Source organism: Dioscorea cayenensis, chromosome 8 (assembly GCF_009730915.1).
Source record: "Dioscorea cayenensis subsp. rotundata cultivar TDr96_F1 chromosome 8, TDr96_F1_v2_PseudoChromosome.rev07_lg8_w22 25.fasta, whole genome shotgun sequence".
In the NCBI taxonomy this organism is placed as follows: domain Eukaryota; kingdom Viridiplantae; phylum Streptophyta; class Magnoliopsida; order Dioscoreales; family Dioscoreaceae; genus Dioscorea; species Dioscorea cayenensis.
The window spans coordinates 21,485,008-21,504,642 of record NC_052478.1 but is presented as its reverse complement, the minus strand read 5'-3'; the positions used below and the strand labels follow the sequence as shown (position 1 = coordinate 21,504,642).

At 36.6% G+C, this 19,635-nt stretch overlaps 1 protein-coding gene across 1 annotated transcript; it reads left to right on the top strand.

The window, feature by feature from the left end:
* The first annotated feature begins 2,315 nt into the window (after positions 1 to 2,315).
* Positions 2,316 to 19,411, top strand: LOC120267397. The gene is made up of 21 exons (XM_039275033.1): positions 2,316 to 3,175; positions 3,256 to 3,405; positions 4,067 to 4,337; positions 4,427 to 4,519; positions 4,909 to 5,083; positions 5,264 to 5,509; positions 5,652 to 5,846; positions 7,041 to 7,235; positions 7,361 to 7,421; positions 9,224 to 9,364; positions 9,434 to 9,490; positions 9,567 to 9,740; positions 10,349 to 10,906; positions 14,130 to 15,107; positions 15,192 to 15,307; positions 16,036 to 16,211; positions 17,512 to 17,702; positions 17,809 to 17,895; positions 18,516 to 18,673; positions 18,756 to 18,966; positions 19,062 to 19,411. The coding sequence occupies exons 1-21, from the start codon at positions 2,459 to 2,461 to the stop codon at positions 19,206 to 19,208; spliced, it is 5,097 nt and encodes a 1,698-aa protein (XP_039130967.1). The 5' UTR covers positions 2,316 to 2,458; the 3' UTR covers positions 19,209 to 19,411.
* The last annotated feature ends 224 nt before the right edge of the window (positions 19,412 to 19,635 follow it).

Below are 19,635 nucleotides of genomic sequence, written 5' to 3'. Positions count from 1 at the left end.
TACCAGTATTTTTTTTGTTTTTTTCAAATAAATAAATAAATAAATAAATCACCTAAAATAATATATTAAGTAGAGGTGTTTGGTGGTCTATTGGACCGGGGACTGGGTCTTTTTAGTTTGTTGGCACTGAGTTGTTGTTGTTTTTTTTTTTTGTTTTTGTTTTTGCGTAGAGTGTTTTTCTGAGAGAGGATTAGAGATCAAAATTCATGTAAAATGAGGGTATAAGTGTTTGTTGAGTTTTACAATTGTGTTCCATCTTTGTGCGTCTGATTTTTTTTAGTAGGGTTTTTGTTGTTCTATACTTCCTCCGTTCCTTTTTATTTGTTACGTTTTGAAGTTATTATCTGTTTTTTTTACTTGTAACATTAGAAATTTTGTGAAACATTAAATAATTTTTTTTTTCAAATTTACTCTTTAATTAATGTATTTATACAATTTTTAATAAATCACAATCAATTAAGTATATAATACTTCACTAGTGGAGTTTTAAATAAGGGTAGTTTTAAAAATATAGATGACTGATTAATTTTAACCAAATTTTCTTAATTAGTGTGAATTAAGTAAATGTGACAAGTAAAAAAAGGATGGAGGGAGTATGTCAAAAAAATAGATATTAAGTAAAACACCAGAGCTATAAAAAGCAGTACTATTTATTTATTTTACTGGTGCATCGTAAGAGGTGTCATATTCTTTACCTCCTTCATAGTTGCAATTTACTTATTGTGTAATTGTGATCCATGATATATTATTTTAGACACACTGTCATAATAGAGTGTCATTATTTAACGTGTTAGTTCATTTTACATGGTAAAATTTTAGAGTCATTAAATCACTGTCATTTGTGCACCGCTTTATTTACATGTTTATTTGACAATCTTTTGTGAAATTTTTGTATATATATATATATATATATATATATATATCAAGAGGGCACTAATTTCGAATCCCTTAGTCTTGGGCTATTGCATATGATAATTTTAATTAAGACCGTAATTGGTGGGAGGGTGCAATGATTAAAAATGTGATCATTTTTTCAACTAAAATTTTCCAAGGAAAATACCAGTGTTTTTTTTAAAAAATTAAACCCTCTGTTTACTAAATATGTTGAGATGGAAACATGGAGAAAGTTTGTTTTATAATTATTAAAAAAATTCTAAATAAATAGATAAAACTAGATAAATTCCAAAAAAGGAAAGACACGTATTTATAGATATAGGTAAGGTGGATTTATCAGCTAACAAAGCCCAGCTTGTCAACACTCTGTACCAAATCCAATATGATGCTGACTCTTCTCCTTCCTTCTAAAACCATCAACCAAAATTTAGTATTTTTATTTTTTCAATTCAACCATTCATTAAAAACAAATACAAATATTTTTCATGTCAAAACCTCCACAATGACTCATAACTTTAAATCTACTCAAAAATCATTCTACCTTTTTCAATACTCAACCCCCCTCATTTAAAAAACTCTATCTTTCAATCTCTCCAAATTTAATTAAAGTTTTTAAAAATTATTAATTTACCCATTCTCTCTCTCTCCAGCTTATTGAAAATGGTGACATTATTAAGGGAAGAAATAAAATAATAATAATAATAAATTACATAGATCTACAAGGTTCCTTTTTTTAATTAATTAATTATTTTTTTAAAATTTCTCTATATCCAGGAACTTATAGCTCAGCGGTCAAATCCTACCAGTTGAAATAGGCGACTCTCATTGTCCCGAGTTCAAATTATTTTTACAATAAAATTTGATTTTGGGTTTATCACTCAAATCTTTATTTTTTTGAAATTTTTTTTTCCAAAATTACCATTTGAATCTTACTTCCTAGTGTAGGATAAGATGTTCACTTTTCCAGTGTTGTGTATCTCTCTAACTCATGATTTGTTCACTCTGTAGTAAAAAAAATTTTTATTTCTTACTTTTTTTTGAGGAAAAAAAAGTTTAGGATTAGATGTTCATTTTCCAATGTTGTGCACTCAGGACTTGTTCACTCTGTAGTAAAATTTTTTTTCTAAGATTAAATGTTCACTTTCCGATGTTGTGCATTTAGGACATGTTCACTCTGTAGTAAATCTAAAATTAGATATTCACTTCCCGATGTTGTGCATTTAGGACTTGTTCACTCTGTAGTAAAATTTTTTTTTTTCTAAAATTAGACATTCACTCTGGGACTTAGTTCACTCTATAGTAAAAAAATATATATTTCTTTCTCTCCCACATTCCAACTTTCCATGATAACAACCTCGGTGAAAAAAAAAAGGTTAAGAATAAAAAAAAATTATACTTTACTATCAAACAATGCAATAGACTCAACTATGCCTTCTTCTTCTTTAAGCACCATCTCCGTCTTCACCCTCACGTCTCTTCAAACCCTACTACCAACTTCTACTTCTACTACTACCACTACTACCTGCTCCGGCGACGGAGACGGCGACGGTGGAGTTATTGGAGAATGGCGGGGGCGATGCGGTTTGGCCGGGCGGCGGTAGGGGCGAAGCGGGCTCCACTTGGGTTCTGCGCCAAGATTTCCATGGCGGTTTTCCTTGCTCTCTCTTTCGTCGTCGTCTGGTCCATCTTCTCCTCCCCTGCTTCCTTGGTTTCCTCTGAGCGTAGCTCCTTCTCTGACCTCCCTGATCTTGTGCCATCCTACCCGTTGCCACGCCGGAATGCTACTAGATCGCCGGTGTTGAAGCGTTCCCCTCCACCTCCTCCTGTGAAGGATGTGGAAATTGAAGCCAAGGATGCACTGGTGAAGGAGAAGGAGAAGGAGAAAGAGAAAGAGGAGGAGAAGGAGGAGGTGGTGGAGGTGGAGGAGCAGCAAGATGAGGGTTTGAATGGGGACGATGGAGTGGATGTGGATTTGGAAGAGGGGGTGGATGTGAATCCGGAAGAGAGTGGTGATGAGGAGAAGAAGATGGAGCAAGGGAAGAAGAAGAAGAAGAAGTTAGGGCCATTGTTTGATTCATCTGCTAGGTATGATTGGAAGCTTTGTGGTGGGAATGGCTGGCAGAACTATGTGCCTTGTGTGGATACTGAGAATTTGGGGTCTGGCAAGAACCTGAGGCATCGGCGCCATGAACGGAGCTGCCCAAAATTGCCATTGATGTGCTTGGTGCCGCTTCCATCTGGATATGAACCGCCGTTGCCATGGCCTGAGAGAGCATCAAAGGTGTCTGTTTTGATGAACTTGGAATGCTGTTCTGTTTCGATTTGTTTTGGTGACTGATCGTAGTGTTTTTGGTTGTGAAGGTTCTGTATAGGAATGTTGGTCACCCAAAGTTGTCGGCTTTTGCTAAGACTCGGAGTTGGTTGAATATGTCAGGAGAGCATCTGTTGTTTCCTCAGGGTGAGGCTGAGTTCAAGGGTGGTGCTCATCATTATGTCAATTCCATTGAAGAGGTAAAGCTTGCCATTGTGTCTTGGCGTTTGTTAATGTGATGATATTGTTTGGTTTGATTCTAGTATCAAGGCTTTTTGTGTTTGTGTGTGTATTAACTATGATTTTGGGTCTTGGATACCTTAAAGGTAGTGAATGTGATATTAGGATTACCTGCTAGCAGCAATAACAGAATTTGTTTTCTTTTATATGCTAAAGTTTTGTTGTGGTTTAGTTAGTTTCTGAGTTTTTTTTTTAATAGTTGCAGGCCAATCATTGCTTCTTCATGTTTGTTTGAAAAGAACATGATGATATTTAGGAACTGTTTGGGTTATGTTTTTGGACTAAGGCATATTTTAGTTTAGTATTGCTTGGTACATAATGACTTTCAAATTGGGAATCAATGCAAATTATGTATTAGCTATGATTTTTGGTCTACTTTTTTGTTAATGCTAGTGAATATAGAGTTAGAACTAATTGCAAATTAAGTTATTGAGCAAGATTTTCATTCAATTTATTACTTGATCAGATCATCTTCATGTTCCTTTCCTTTGCTTCTAATTTTCTTTTATATCCTTGCAAGCCTGTCTATGCATTAAAGAAATTGATTCACATATGTTGATTAGATGCAGGGCCCTTTTTTTCTGCACATCTAGGCTAAAGCCTTTTGTTTTTATTTTTTAGATGGTACCCGACATTGAGTGGGGAAAGAATATCCGGATTGTGTTAGATGTTGGGTGTGTGGATGCTAGCTTTGGTGCTACACTACTTGAGAAAGATGTGCTAACAATATCTTTGGGGCTGATGAATGATGAGACAGATCTAGCTCAGCTTGCTCTCGAGCGAGGGATACCTGCGGTTGTAGGTAATTTGGGAACAAGAAGGCTTCCATTTCCAAGTGGGGTGTTTGATGCTATTCATTGCAGTGAATGCAGCATATCGTGGCATTCTAATGGTGTGTAGTCATTGTCCATGCTTCATGCATCAAATTTATGTGTTGAGGCCTTTCTTACATTATTAATCTCTAGTTTGATATACTGTTAGGCGGGAGGCTTCTCCTTGAGATGAATAGAATCCTGCGCCCTGGTGGATACTTCATACTGTCAACTAAGCATGGAGATGTTGAAACTGAAGAAGGTGACATATATGAATGAACTGGTGTCTGCTGTTTCCATGATTTTCAAGACTAATAGAAGTCTACAACCAATAAAACATGATGGTTTAACGACTGCTCCTGTTAGGTTCTATATGTGACTTGTTCCAAAGCCTGCATTTCTGCTTATACTACCTTGCTTATAGTTTCTGATTATTATTTTCTCTATGTTGAACTAACATGACCTCTTCCTTCACTTAAATTGGCCATCAAGAAGATATGCTATATCCTTTCATTTAGCGGTCCTAGTGAAGTGTTTCTGCATATGGACATACTTCTCTTGTTTAATCTGTTTACATTTCCTTCATTGAGACAACCGGTTATTTAGTTGTTTGCATCCTGGACATCCTACATAAAAATTGTTATTTTTCAGGCATGTCAACATTGATGGCATCAATATGCTGGAATGTTCTAGCTCATAAAACAGATGAAATCAGTGAGGTAGGTGTTAGGATATATCAGAGACCAGCATCAAATGAGATTTATGATCTTAGAAGGGCAAAGCAACCCCCTTTCTGCCAGGAAAATGAAAACCAAGACATTGCTTGGTAAGCAATTATTAATTTGCTCTTGACATTATTATCTGTTTCTTCAAAGGATTATTGAATCATTTTTGTCAAAATAAAGAAATCCTCACACAGTGTCTGCACCTACTATTAGTTATCTTTATTACCATTATTTTGTTCCAACATTAGTCCCTTTATCTTTGGATTTGTATCATATCATAGGTACACACCAGTAAAACCATGTTTGCACAAAGTCCCTGTTGCTATTGAAGAACGGGGGTCTGATTGGCCCGAGGAATGGCCCAAGAGGCTTGAAACATTTCCAGAATGGCTGGGTGATTCTCGAGCTAAATTGACTGCGGATGATGAACATTGGAAAGCAATTATTGACAAATCCTATTTAAATGGAATGGGTATTGATTGGACAAAAGTTCGAAATGTAATGGATATGAAAGCCATCTATGGAGGGTATCCAATTTTGCCTATTTCCCATACTATTGATTTCCTTGATTTTTTTATATGCTGGTTCTGCCTTCAGAGTTTGTTGGGCATGTCAACCTCCTGTTCTTCATTTAAGAAAACTGAACATCTTGTAGATGATGCTATGCAGATTTGCAGCTGCTCTTGCGTCACAAAAGGTGTGGGTGATGAATGTAGTTCCGGTGCATGCTCCAAATACTCTTCCTATCATTTTTGAGCGTGGACTTATGGGTCTCTACCATGATTGGTGTGAACCATTCAGCACTTACCCAAGGTCCTATGACCTCTTGCATGCTGATCATCTGTTTTCACGGCTCAAGAATAGGTATGCTAAGAACTTTGTTAGCATTACTGTGTTTATTTTTTTGTGTTATTGCTTTTGCCAGTTATTGCTTTGTAGAGGTTATGCATAGAGAACACTTCCTAACTATCAAAAAATAATTGAAGTCTTGTAATATTACTTACATGCATATGAGTTGCATATCTGAATTAGTGCATTTTGGAAGGTTCCTATGTTCTTGTGGTTGCGTGAGCAATCAGATGAAATGTGAATCACTATGTTGGTCTGGTTCACCATCTACAAATGAAGGGTGTGGTTTAGGTGCACATGAAGATTGCAATATGTTGTGATTTTTTTGGCTATTATAATTTATGATTATAGTCCTGTAAAATGAGGTGCTTTGATGGGTTGTAACTAATAATAGCTTCCTAAAATTATAAAGCTAGAATATTCTAATCCAGTAGGTTTTCCAAATATTGTTATATCTACCTTGCCCTTGTCTCATAACAACTTACAACCAACTTTTCCAGTGCTGAACAACCTCTCTTATTAAGAATTAATATAGAAATTTCACGTCTATGTGTATGGATATGCTATGGTTTGTCAGTATGTAAATCATCCAAGCACAACCTCAGTTCAATCATTTTAGGTATTGTGATTTCATTGGAGCAGCTGTAGATAGCACCCATGACTAACATTGTTGGAATCTATCATTTTATCCTTGTTCTTTTCAAAGGTGAAAGTGCACTTTTGGTCCCTAAACTATACCTTTATACACTTTGTTCTCCGAGCCCAAAACTATTTAAAATTTTAGAGTGCAAGAATATTGCAAAAAAATATTGAACAATTTGGCTCCTATATAAAAATACCTTTTAATCTTTCAACCAAAATAGATTTTTTTTTTTCAGTGACCAAAATGAATTTTCAGGTATAGTTCAAGACAAGTGGTGCAATTATTCCTCTCTCTTTTTTTTTTTTAAACTGTCAACTTTAGAGGATAATGTGAAAATGATCAAGCTCTTCTTTTGCTTGATCTCAAATTGATATCAGCCAGCCGTTCTTTTGAGCTTCTTTGTATTAAATTGAAGAACTGGTTGTTAGAAAATTATACGATTTTGAAGAATCAGAGCATGTGTGCCTATCTTTACCGTAGCACTAACTTATTTCGCCAGCTTTAAAAGCATTTAAAAAAAATTGAATTAAACTGAAGCCCTTGCTTGCAATTTCACTTATCAACAGATGCAAGCAGCCGGTCGTCATCATAGTTGAGATGGACCGAATACTAAGGCCCGGAGGTTGGGCGATAATTCGTGATAAGCTGGAGATCCTTAACCCATTAGAGGCAATTTTGAAGTCCCTGCATTGGGAGATCAGGATGACCTATGGCAAAGACAAAGAGGGTATTTTTTGTGTGCAAAAAACAGCATGGAGACCGTAAACCATTCAGTGGCGTCTTAGCAATCTTTGTGAAGATCTCTCTTCTAAATCATGGACAATGACGAAGTTGGTATTTCACCGTATGTTTATTTCCTCGCGGCTTCCTCTTGTATGTATCTCAGCTCATTCAGTTGTTTCAGGGAGAGTGCTCGGAAGGCTGCCAATCTCCGAGATGATCTCACGGCATTTACAATATGATTGTTATTTCTTTTAAAAGAAAAGGAAAAATAATTATAATGAACCATTTGTAATTGGTAGAATTGGTTGACTTCTAGAGTTGTTTTCTGATAGCAATATTGATTGTTGAGTTTTGGCACTTGTTTAGCATGAAAATGTGAACCAACCTGATGCTTCTGTAATTGATTAACTGGTAAATAAGTTTTACCTCATTGCTTCACCTTTGTACCAATAATTTTGCTGTTGAATTATTCTCTTTTGGGTTACCCTTAGGTTGAAGATTATACAGGTTCATTTACCTTTTTACATTATCAGTGATAATATTTTGTATTAATTCATAGGGTTTTATAAACATAAATACTATACATGCTCATATGTTTCTGTTTTTCTTGTTCTTTTTCCCCCTCTTACTCATAGGGCAAATGAGAAACTGGGAGTATATACAAAGATTTGAATTTGAAAGCATTGGCTTAAGTTTTTACTATTTAGACCAACTTGTTCGTCTATGCGTATTATATATATATATATATATATATATATATATATAATTTTTTTCACAAATCTATGAGCATATTCATGTAAATAATATAATTGTATCCTAATATATATATATATATATATAGGGGATACGTCTTCTAGGGACGTCCCCAGAATCCATATCTGGGGATGTTCCTAGGAGCCGTTAGATCATATGATCTAACGGCTCCTATAATGTCCTCAAAACCACACAAAAATTCTCTTGGCCAAGACCATACGACTCTGTCTTCACAAACTCCTCCACCGCATTCACTATCTCCGCCTTCACCAACACCTTCTCCCCCGTCTCCACCAATGCCTCATGTTGTCTCCACCAATGCCTCCCGTTGTCTCCACCTACGCTTCCATTGTCTTAAAAAAAATGTTAGTGGTTTTGGAGTTTCGTTTTTGAAAAATTTCAGCTTGCTTTTGGATTTTTGTTTAGTGTTTTTCTTTTAATTTACATTGGTGTCGTGCTTGCTTATCTAATTTCCATAAGTCATGTTTTGTTGTTTGTAAAGCAAGGATTTTGATGGCTTTGGAAGTGTATGAGGAAATACTTGATTGTTTGAGAATTAAAAGAAATCTTTGTTGAAGAAAATATATTGCCTTCAACCTCTTTATGTTCTGTCTGTGATTGTTGGTTTTGGTAATTGTTCACAATGTTGGGATTTGGGCTTCACTGTTTAGAGAATTACTGATGCAAAATTGTTGGTATGGACACATTGAAATCCCTATGTAAATATATATTACTTGAGGTGCCAAACTTTATATTTGGGTGAAGGAAATTTTATGATTGTAATGTGCATTAAAATCTGCTGCACTTTAATAGTGCAGGTTGACCTTAAACTTGGAGGTTGTGGAGGATTGCATGCCATTTGATTCATTTTTTTGAGTGTCATTTCAACTCTTGCAACTTTGTATTGATTGCAAGTAGAGAATAAGAAAAGGCTAATAACAACCATATAAGTAATTAAGCAATGTGGTGATTTTCAATTGTTCTAAAGGAAATATGTTGACATTATGGTCTAATAGAGTCAAGTTTTTGTTTAGTATCTTTGATTTTTATTTTTTCTAACCTTGCATGTAGCAAAATTGGAAAACATCTTTGCAGAGTTAGTCAAAGTACAACTGGCCAACTGTTTGGACTTGGGCTGGTGGACCTGGCAAGAAGACGCTTATAGAAACATCAATGGAGTTTCAAGAAGCTCAGGTTGATCTCTATCTGATTTCCCCCTTCTTTCAAATTATAAACTTTGATATATTCTAATTGGTTGTAGTTTTCCTAATAGGATATCATGGTTGATACCACTGATGGGATAGATTTGAATGAGCTCGGGTTAAATGGAGAACGTGGTGGTGTGACACAAGAGAATGATAGCCAACAACTTGAAAATGAAGATGATATGGCAACACAAGATGTTCAAGAATTGGCAATGAGTCCAAAGTCTTGAGATGGACAAGAATTAGCAAGAATCCCGTTTGTTGGTATGGAGTTTAAGGATGAGGAGGAAGCGTTTCGATATTACTTGGATTATGCAAAGTCTAGAGGTTTTGGGGTAAGAAAGGGGCACGTGCATCGTTCGTCTTGTTCTCAATTAATTAATTACATGTTGACACTTTGTTTGTGATAAGGAAAGAGCCAAGTTGGCAGACAAAAGGCAGTTGGGAAAAATTGTTCAAAGACGTAGAGATACAAGGGCAAATTGCCAAGCTCGGATGGTAGTGTCAAAAATGAAGAATGGGTTGTGGACAGTAAAGACCTTTGAAGATGTTCATAACCATCATTTACTAAGAACTCCCTCTAAGGTGATGAAGATGCGGTCTCACCGCCATATCAGTGCGACGTGTAGAAGTTTAATGGAGACATTGCATAAGAGTAGAGTGGGACCGAGCCAAATATCTCGAATATTGAATGAAACACTTTCAAGTACAGGGCCTTCACCTATTACCCCGAATGATTGTTCAAATCATTTGAGTTCGAAGCAACAATATTGGGCAAGAATGCATGACTATTGTTAAGTTTTTCAAGGAGAAAAAACTCAATGATTATTTTTTCTTTTTCGATATGAAGCTTGATGAGTTTGGTCAAACTAGATGTGTCTTTTGGGTAGATGGAAGATCTAAAGCTGCATATTCAAAATTTTGAGATGTTGTTTTCAGCACTACTTATCAAACCAATAGATTTTGTTTCCCCTTCGCTCCTTTTGTTGGAGTCAACCTTCATAAGCAATCCATTTTATTTGGTTGTACTCTCATGCCAGATGAAAAAAAAATGTTTTTTATGGGTATTCCAAACATGGCTGAAATGCATGCTAAGGAAACATACACAAACAATTATTATAGATCAAGAATTGGCTATGAGGAATGCCATTGCACATGTTTTTTCAAATTTTGGTCATCGCCTTTGCTCTTAGCACATTGGGAGAAATTCAATGAAGTATTTAGTAGAATTGAAGAGCAAAGATGGTTTTATGAGGGATTACACTAACTGGTTGCATCATAGTGAATCGATTGAAGCATTCGAGGATAGATGGGGTGAACTTAAGGCAACATACAACATTGATGATAAACACTGGTTGAGTAGGATGTATGAAATTCGGAGCAAATGGGTTTCTCTATATTGGCAAGATACATTCACAGTAGGAATGACCACTACACAACGTAGTGAAAGTATCAACTCATTTTTTGATGGCTTTGTTAATGCACAAACTCCACTGGATGAATTTGTTATGCAATATGATAAGGCTATGTCAGCTCGAAGAAATGCTGAAGAAAGCAAAGACTTTAAGACTTTAAATTCTATAGCTAACTTTTATACGGGTCATCCAATTGAGAGACATGCAAGAGAAGTGTATACAAGAGTTGTGTTTAATACTTTTCAGGTAGAATTGCAAGAAAGTGATAGTATGCTTACTGAACGCATTCGAAATGGGTCCGATAAGGCTAAATATGCAATTTGCAATCATGTTGTTGTATTTGGCAAAAACTGTACTAAAGATGGGGAACCTTACGTTACGTGCTTGTGTAAGAAGTTTGAGAGAGAGGGCGTGTTGTGTTGCCACATATTGAAAATATTTAAAAAAAAGGTGGTGCCGAAGATTTCCAAAAAATATATTCTACGTCGTTGGAGTATGGATGCAAGGTATCAATCAAGTGTTATAATGGTTGAGACCCACAACAATGTCTTTACACCATTGATGAAGTGGACTGCACAAAAAAATGTGTTTCCGTATTGTATAGAGTATATTATCCCTAGAGATGTATGAAAAAATTATGCCTAAGCTAAATAACATATTTGAAATGGTTACTGAAATGTCAAATACACCAGAGCGTACATTACGCACCAAGTAAAATGAGGAAAATCAAGAGGTTATTGGTTCATGTTCTTTGCCTACCTTCTCACGTGATAATGATGTTTATGGGTCACACGTTAGTATTCTTGATCCAAAACCTGTCAAGAGAAAAGGCGGCCAAGAGTAAATACAAGGATTAAATCCGGAATCAAACTTCAATTATCAGCCAAGAGGAAATGGACTTGTAGTAGATGTGGGAAAAAGGGTCATTACATGACCACATGCACATCCCGATAAGTCTGCTGTTTTTGTTGTTGTTGTTGTTGTTGTTGTTGTTGTTGTTGAAGTGTTGTATCACATAGATTCACATTTTCAATAAATGAAACTTTTTATTTGTGAATGCAGGTCTACCCTAAGCTACAAGAAACAACCACTTTTTCAAGCCACAATATTGGTTATTTGTTATGGTGTTTTCAGTTTACTTCTATTAATGGATGTTAAACCTGTACCCCTTTTAATATGCAATTTTTCTTTTGTCAAAAAAAAATCTTGTATTATTTTTTGAAACAAAATTATTTGCATGGTTGCCTTTAAAGATGTTTTTTAGTTGTATATACTAACAGGTATTCATTAACCATTTGATAGAAGCACTGTGTGTGTGTGTTTTCCTCCTGTAAGTGCTTGTGCTAAAAGCTTTTCCTGGACATTTATTCTGATGTACAATGGAACTTGAATATAATCCCTGTTTTACAATATTTTTTAAGGATTTCTGTGCATTTTTTTACTGGCATCATGATGATCACCTTCTCTTCTTTGATTTGGTGAGGTGAAATAAACAATGAGTCATGCTTGCCATAAACTATAAACTCTAGCTGATGGATGTATTATTTCGGAGTTAGTTGACCCATTGAATGGTTTTGGTATATTGTATCCTGTGTGCACCAATTGTTTACAGCGTATGTTTGTGTTTTTGAATTTGCATTGTGCTGAAGATGTCTTAAGATATGTAGACCAAGCCTTTTCCATTTGGAAATTCTCATTCACTTGCTCCTATAAGCAATTGAGTATGCATTCAAGCAATTGACAAGTAGCAAAATAAACAAGTATGCATACAAGCAGTTGACAAGTATGGATACGGGTCGAGTTTTTGCCGATTTGAAAAACTGGGTACCTGATCCGGTTTTAAAAACCGGATCGGGTATCAGGTTTTGCTCACCCCTAAGCAATTGTGTGGGTGGGGTATTGGGCATTCCCATTCCACCACTTGCCTTGAATTTGGAGATTAATAAACAGGTCATTTGTGCATCACTTGTACATTTGAATTTGTTAAAAACTTTTAATGCTCAAAGGGTACAAACTTCTCATCCACCAAATATGCTCTTTAGGTGCCTTAGAACTAGTATCACTCCATCTAACAATGTACTAAATGTTATACAAAGTCCCTTTCCTATGTGGAAAAGGAATCTTTGACTTTGATATCTCAACCTGATACTCTTCAGAGAGAACAACAACAATCAATCATGGCTGATAAATGAAGGTACAGAAATCATCCGTTTGAATAACCTTCAATAACAAATTCGACACCTGATACTCTTCTGAGAGAACAATAACAATCATCCTGTCATCATCCATTTCATTCCTTTGCCAACATGTGTAACTATAACTAGAACTAGAAGGGTCACCATCATTCTGAATTCTATTTGTCATAATGCTGCAACCTAAGTCACAAAGGAAAAAAATATCCTCAGATTCCTCAATATCAACAAAATTCAAACTTTGATTCATATAAATAAGTGCATCAACCAATTAAGAAAAAAAACATAACTTTATAGCAACAATCTCCATCTAATAACATCCTAATTTTCACGATAAACATTTTGTCAACACCGAATCGAATGAAATACTATTCCATCTTGAAATTAACAGCATTTTATGAACAAATCAACACCCAAATCAATCAGAAAAACGAATGGAAAGAGAAAGAAGAACAACAAAAAGAAAGTGTTACCGAATTGAAAAGCATCATGAGAGGAAGGAATTGGTCGATCTACTGAGAGATGGATCTTAACCCTTGACACGAGAGAAAGTGGATGCGTTGGTAGAGACGCAAAAAGTGGATGCGTTGGTGGAGACGGGGAAGAAGGCGTTGGTGGAGGCAGAGACAGTGGATGCGGTGGAGATGTTTATGGAGACAGAGACGTGTGGTTTTGACAAAGAGAATTTCAGTGTGGTTTTGGGGACATTGTAGGAGCCGTTAGATTAAATGATCTAATGGCTCCTAGGGACATCCCCAGATATGGATTCTGAGGACGTCCTTAGAAGACGTATCCCCTATATATATATATACATATACAGAGGCCACGTGAATGTTCGTAGATATAATATAAATTCTACGAACGTTCATATTGAATCGTTGGATTCCAATCCAACAGTCAACCGAATAGCATCCATAGTGTTGTGATCGTAGCAGGCAACTCAATCAATCTGAACTGTCTAACTCAATTTTTATTAGCACTATTTAAAGAAAATTATAAAACCAACTCAGCATTTTCTCACACCCATTCTCACTCAGAATAATCCGTCGGTTATTGTTATTACACTCTTTCTCCACCCCGCTTACTTTCTCTCTCTCATCTCTCTTTTTTTTTATTTTTGTTAATCTGACGTATGTTCTATGTCCGCAATTGGCATATTGTGATATATATATATGCATTATTTACAACTGTTTATCCGCCAATTTAAACTTTCCCCGGGGTACATAAACAAAAACACCAACAATTAATCACTTCAATGTAACTAAACAATTAAACATTACTACAAGGGCCTATTCAAAAAACAAAAAAAACCGGTCCAAAAACCCGGTTCTCCCTTCTCATTCCACTAAACCGGTCCAATCCCGGTCCAACCAAACCCAAAAGGTTTAAGAACCCAAACCCTCTTCCTTCTTCTCCATCTCTCCAAAGTCCAAACCTCCTTCTCCTTTTTCCCGCCCAAGCCCTCGCCATTCTCCGTAATTACGATCATGCCACCATCCCTCCTCCCCGCCCGTCTCGCCCTCTCCGCCCTCCTCTCCTTCTCCTCCCTCTTCTTCTTCTACCAATCCCGCCGTCTCCGGCATCTCCGCCGCCTCTCCTCCTCCCCAAACCCTAACCCTAAGATCCTCTTTGCTTCCCAGACTGGCACCTCTGAAGCCCTCGCTCGCCGCCTTGCTTTACTGCTACGTTCCTCCGGCTTTGGCGTTGATCTCGTTGATCCACGGCAGTATGAGCCTGAGGATCTACAGCGAGAAACCCTTGTGTTGATTGTCGCCTCGACTTGGGAGGATGGGAAGCCCCCCGGGAATGCTGCGTTTCTTGCTCGCTGGCTTTCTGAGAGTGCGGAGGATTTCCGGGTTGGGTCTTTGATTTTGTCTCGTTGCCGGTTTGCGGTGTTTGGGGTTGGGTCAGGGTCGTATGGACAGAGCTTCAATGCTGTTGCGAGGGATTTTGCGAGGTGGATTAGGGCGCTTGGAGCGGTGGAGATGGTGCCGGTTTGTGAGGGGGATGTGGATTCTGGGGATTTGGATGAGGTTTTTGAGTCGTGGAGTGGGAGGGTTTTGGAGTTGTTGAAGGGTGGTGGTGGTGGTGGTGGTGGTGGTGTTGGGGAGGATGAGAAGGGTTTGGATGTGAGAGCTGAGAGTGATGGGTTTGATGGATTGGAAGAGGATGATGATGAAGATGAGGAGGTGGTTGAGCCTGAGGCTGTTGATATGGAGGATATTGCCGGTAAGGCTCCATCGAGGAGGTCTTCTGGGGTTTTGACAAATGGGGTTTTGAAGAATGGGGAGAATGGAGTTAAGGAAATGGTGACTCCGGTCATCAGGGCGAGCTTGGAGAAGCAGGTGACTTTTTGCTCTTGCTTTGAAATTCTTATGCTTCATTGGATCAAGCTGATAGTTTTACTTTGATTATGATTGTATGTTCAGGGATATAAAATTATTGGTACTCATAGTGGAGTTAAACTCTGTAGATGGACTAAGTCACAGCTTCGAGGTCGTGGAGGATGCTACAAGCACTCATTCTATGGGATAGAAAGTCACAGGTGATGGCTTCTTATCTCATTTCTAGTTCTTTTTTGCATTCGTAGGTAGTGAGGTGTTATGTTAGTGGAATCTAGGAAGATGAAATGGAAGCTTTCTCTAGCTACATTTGACCAAGGGATATCAATCAAGTGGTATTCCTTCCTTTGGGAACATATATGTGAACTAAGATCCTTTTCTATTGACTTAAAATGTTGTAACTGCGGGCATGCCTTTATAGAAACACATGGAAATTGTATGTGATCAGAATCTTGAATAGTAGCAGATTTAGTTAAGTGTGTCCGCTGTATATAGCAAATGTTGGATTAAGAATTAGGATCCATTTGACTTAATAAAAAAAGAAAGAGAACTGGTACCGCTAGAAAGGTGACATTGCTTTCCCCAACAAATGGGATGCAATAAATTGACTGCTCATTATCTACTGGTTCAAATAGTTCTGAGGAGGAACACAGGAGTTTAGGTCTTGGAATTAGTTTTTATGAATTGTGTGAAAGAAGGGAAAGTGCTTACTTCTTCACTATCATTAAGATTGAGAACAATGCATGACAAAAAAAATCTGGCTTATTGATGATATTATTGCTGACATGGGTATGTGTAGCACTATAGTCTTGTTGTGGATAATTTTTTATTTTTTCTTCCATTTATGATCAAATATTCATTAGCTCAATATTTTATTAATTCTATGTATCTATTTATGTATCTCCAAGTTTTTGATTATATAATGAAACAGGTGCATGGAAGCAACTCCGAGTTTGGCTTGTGCAAATAAATGTGTTTTCTGTTGGAGACATCATACAAATCCTGTTGGAAAAAGCTGGCGATGGAAGATGGATGAACCATTGGAAATTGTGAATGGCGCCATCGATCAGCATACTAAGATGATCAAGCAAATGAAAGGTGTCCCAGGTGTGTATTTCTGCTTCTTGATGGTAATGGAAGTCAATTGTGTTTAGAACCTGCTGTGCAAGTTTTCCTTTGAAGTTCTTTCCTTTCCTTGTCTTTACATTATACCATTATTAAGGACATCTCCATTTATCAATTTTTTTTCTCTTAAGATAAAGAAAATTGCTTAGCATAGGTAAAAGAAATATGAAAGCAATTTAAGATTTAAAAAAGTTGGTTTAAGGGGTTGTTTGGTTCATGGAATGGGAATAGGAATGGAACGAAGAATGGGGATGGTATTGGGGATGGAGGGACGGGGATGGGAATGAAAACAATATTTGGTTGAAAAGAATACGTATTGGGAATGAAAATTAAGAGAGAAATGTGGTAAAATCAAATTTGTGCCTTTTAATGTAAATAAATGATATTGTATAAGACAACCAATTATGTTTAATAATAACTAAATTTTATTTATTTATAAAATAATTTAAACGTAATTATTCATTTTAATTTTTTTAATTAAATATTTTACTTTAACTATTATTCAGTTTAATTATTATCATTAAATATTTAATTAAATAATTCACTTTGCCCATTATACACTTTGATTAATATAATTAAATCTTTAAGTATCTTTTATATAAAATAAACAAATATCTAATAAAAAGGTGGACAAAATTGTAAAGTATGTCAATTTTTTTTTTTTTGCTCAGCGTCAAAATTGTAATTTAGAGAGTAAGTAATGCTCATTCCCCCAATTTTGGGGAAACGTTATTCCTAATTCTTTTGGTGCATAGCTAAACATGTGTATGCACCAAAAGTAAGAGCCCTTGATCCAAACGGGACCTAAATTCCATATCTGGTATTCTGGTGACTGATGTTGCTGAAATTTTCTATGTAGCTTGGTTCTTGCCCAGCAAAGCCATTACTCATTTTGACCTTGACAAAATTTATGTTATGTTTGGATGCACTGAAATGGCTGATTAGTTGATATAAACCATTAGTCAAAAGATATCAAGATGAGATAATGGTCCTCTTTTTATTTGGATTATTCATCTTGGTACCTGTAGTGCTTTGACAACCTCAGTAAGGTTGTTCGTTACCTGTTCTGCTCATCTCTGATCATTGAATCAGACAACAACTGCTTTCTCCAAAAGAGATTGGCAGGTTTTGCCAGTTGTAGAGCAATTTGGAAAGATATAGTTTTTGGTGATGAGGGTGCACGTAACATCTCATGCCTATATGATTCACGAGTGTATACTTTCATGGTCCACTAGAAGCCAATTAATTATGGTGTCTGATTTATCCTTCTTGTTTCTATCAGGAGTAAAGCAGGAACGATTATTAGAAGGTCTTTCTCCTAGGCATTGTGCATTATCCCTCGTTGGTGAACCTATTATGTATCCGGAGATAAATACCATAGTTGATGAGCTGCATCGGAGACATATCTCTACCTTTTTGGTTACAAATGCCCAATTCCCCGAAAGAATTGAGATGTTGAAACCAGTTACCCAGGTGCTCCTCATATCTTGGTTGTATTTTGCTTGCTGGTTTGGAGCTTTTAATGCTTATTACTCATTACCATTTTTTTATCTTGTTGACCACTACTGGGTGATAACAGCTATATGTAAGTGTAGATGCTGCTTCAAAGGAGAGCCTGAAGGCTATTGATAGGCCACTCTTTGGTGATTTTTGGGAGCGTTTTCTTGTATGCCCTTACACTCTCATGTTTTGTTTCTTACATGTTTTTATGTGTATATGCTTATGAAGTACACTTTTGTCTCTTTTGTCAAAAAGAAGTAAGAATGTTAGTTTTTGAGGTTAATATGAAGTAACATATATGCCAGAAACACTTAATGCTATCTCCCAGAAACATTTATGATATCTTCCAAAGATGTAATGTTCACTTCAGTTTAGGGATTTCATCCATTGAAGGAGCATTCAAAGGGTAAATTAGAGTGTATTGTATTATCTTTATATCAAGCTAATATTGATGGTTTGAAGAGACATGTGTCTTAATTAGGCTTGTTATATTTGGGGGCTTCTGAACTGTGAAAAGGCAGGGCCAAAGCATCTGGACCTGATAATGTTTTAACACTTGGTCATTTATCCATCTGATTGAAGCAGCTGTCTCTCTAGGTTTTCTCATCACGAGTCACCCCCATTTTTTTATGCTTCTCTCTGTTAGTTAGATAATGTGAATTTTAACAAAAGGTTATTGCAACAGCTGAAATAAGCTTGCATTTGGAGTATTTTTCCCCATTTTGCTGATTAGCTTAGATTGCAAATCCCTTGCATGGTTTTAGTGCAATAATCTCTTCATAATAGGATTCACTGAGAGCTTTGCGAGACAAAGAGCAAAGAACGGTGTACCGGCTAACTCTTGTTAAAGGGTGGAATGCAGAAGATGTGGATGCATATTCTAATTTGTTGTCAATTGGGAAGCCTGATTTAGTTGAAATCAAGGGTGTCACATACTGTGGCTCGTGAGTAGATCATATTTTTCTTACTAGGCATTATCTAAATCACATCCATTTTTCATCTTGGGTTTTTACCAACTTTTAACAGGTCTGCCACTTCAAAGCTGACAATGGAGAATGTACCGTGGCATTCTGACGTTAAAGCCTTTTCAGAAGCCATGGCTGCCAAAAGCAATGGTGAATATGAAGTTGCTTGTGAGCATGTGCATTCTTGCTGTGTACTTTTGGCGAAGGTTGATAAGTACAAGATAAATGGTCAGTGGTATACGTGGATCGACTATGACCGATTCCATGAGCTGGTAACAGATTCACCATCCTCCTCCCATAGTAACTTGATTTCTAGGTGTTATCATTCAATGAGAGCTTAGAGCAAGTCCTTATTAATGGCTTTTAGGTGGCATTGGGAAAACCTTTCAAAAGTGAAGACTACATGGCTCCAACACCTACTTGGGCTGTGTACGGTGCAGATGAAGGAGGATTTGATCCACATCAGTCACGATACAAGAAAGAAAGACGCCACGGAGATGCGGCCCGAAGATAGCAGAGGCTTCGTTAACTGGTGCGAAACTGTGTTAATTAACACATCTGCAATCCTGGACTTAGCATGATATGCAAGTCTAACTGCTTTTTATGCAACCGGAACACGCTCAGTTTTCTATTGTAGTTTTATTTTCTATATTGTTCCTGCAGGATGGTAAATGATTTCATTTTCATTAAAAGTAAAGAATAACTCGATTTCATGTATGCCCATTGTTATTCATATAATCTTGAATTGTTGTACAAATGGCTCTTTATTTAAATCCAGTTATTATTTATGGTTTGAAACATGATGGCAAGGAAGCTGAAGATGGGGCTACATCTACAGTAAGCGCTTACTATTTCTTCACTGAGGTCATTAATGGAAACTAATCTTTTTTTGTTTCCGCAGGCCAGGCAGGCTTTACAATTACTTGCACAAACAAATCGTG

What these genes read in the sequence shown, in the direction of transcription:
- LOC120267397 (XM_039275033.1), top strand. Translation starts at nt 2,459, where the DNA reads ATGGCGGGGGCGATGCGGTTTGGCCGGGCGGCGGTAGGGGCGAAGCGG. An exon ending in CATATCGTGGCATTCTAATG is followed by an intron (nt 4,338 to 4,426) that starts GTGTGTAGTCAT and finishes ATATACTGTTAG; the next exon opens with GCGGGAGGCTTCTCCTTGAG. An exon ending in GCAAATGAAAGGTGTCCCAG is followed by an intron (nt 16,212 to 17,511) that starts GTGTGTATTTCT and finishes TGTTTCTATCAG; the next exon opens with GAGTAAAGCAGGAACGATTA.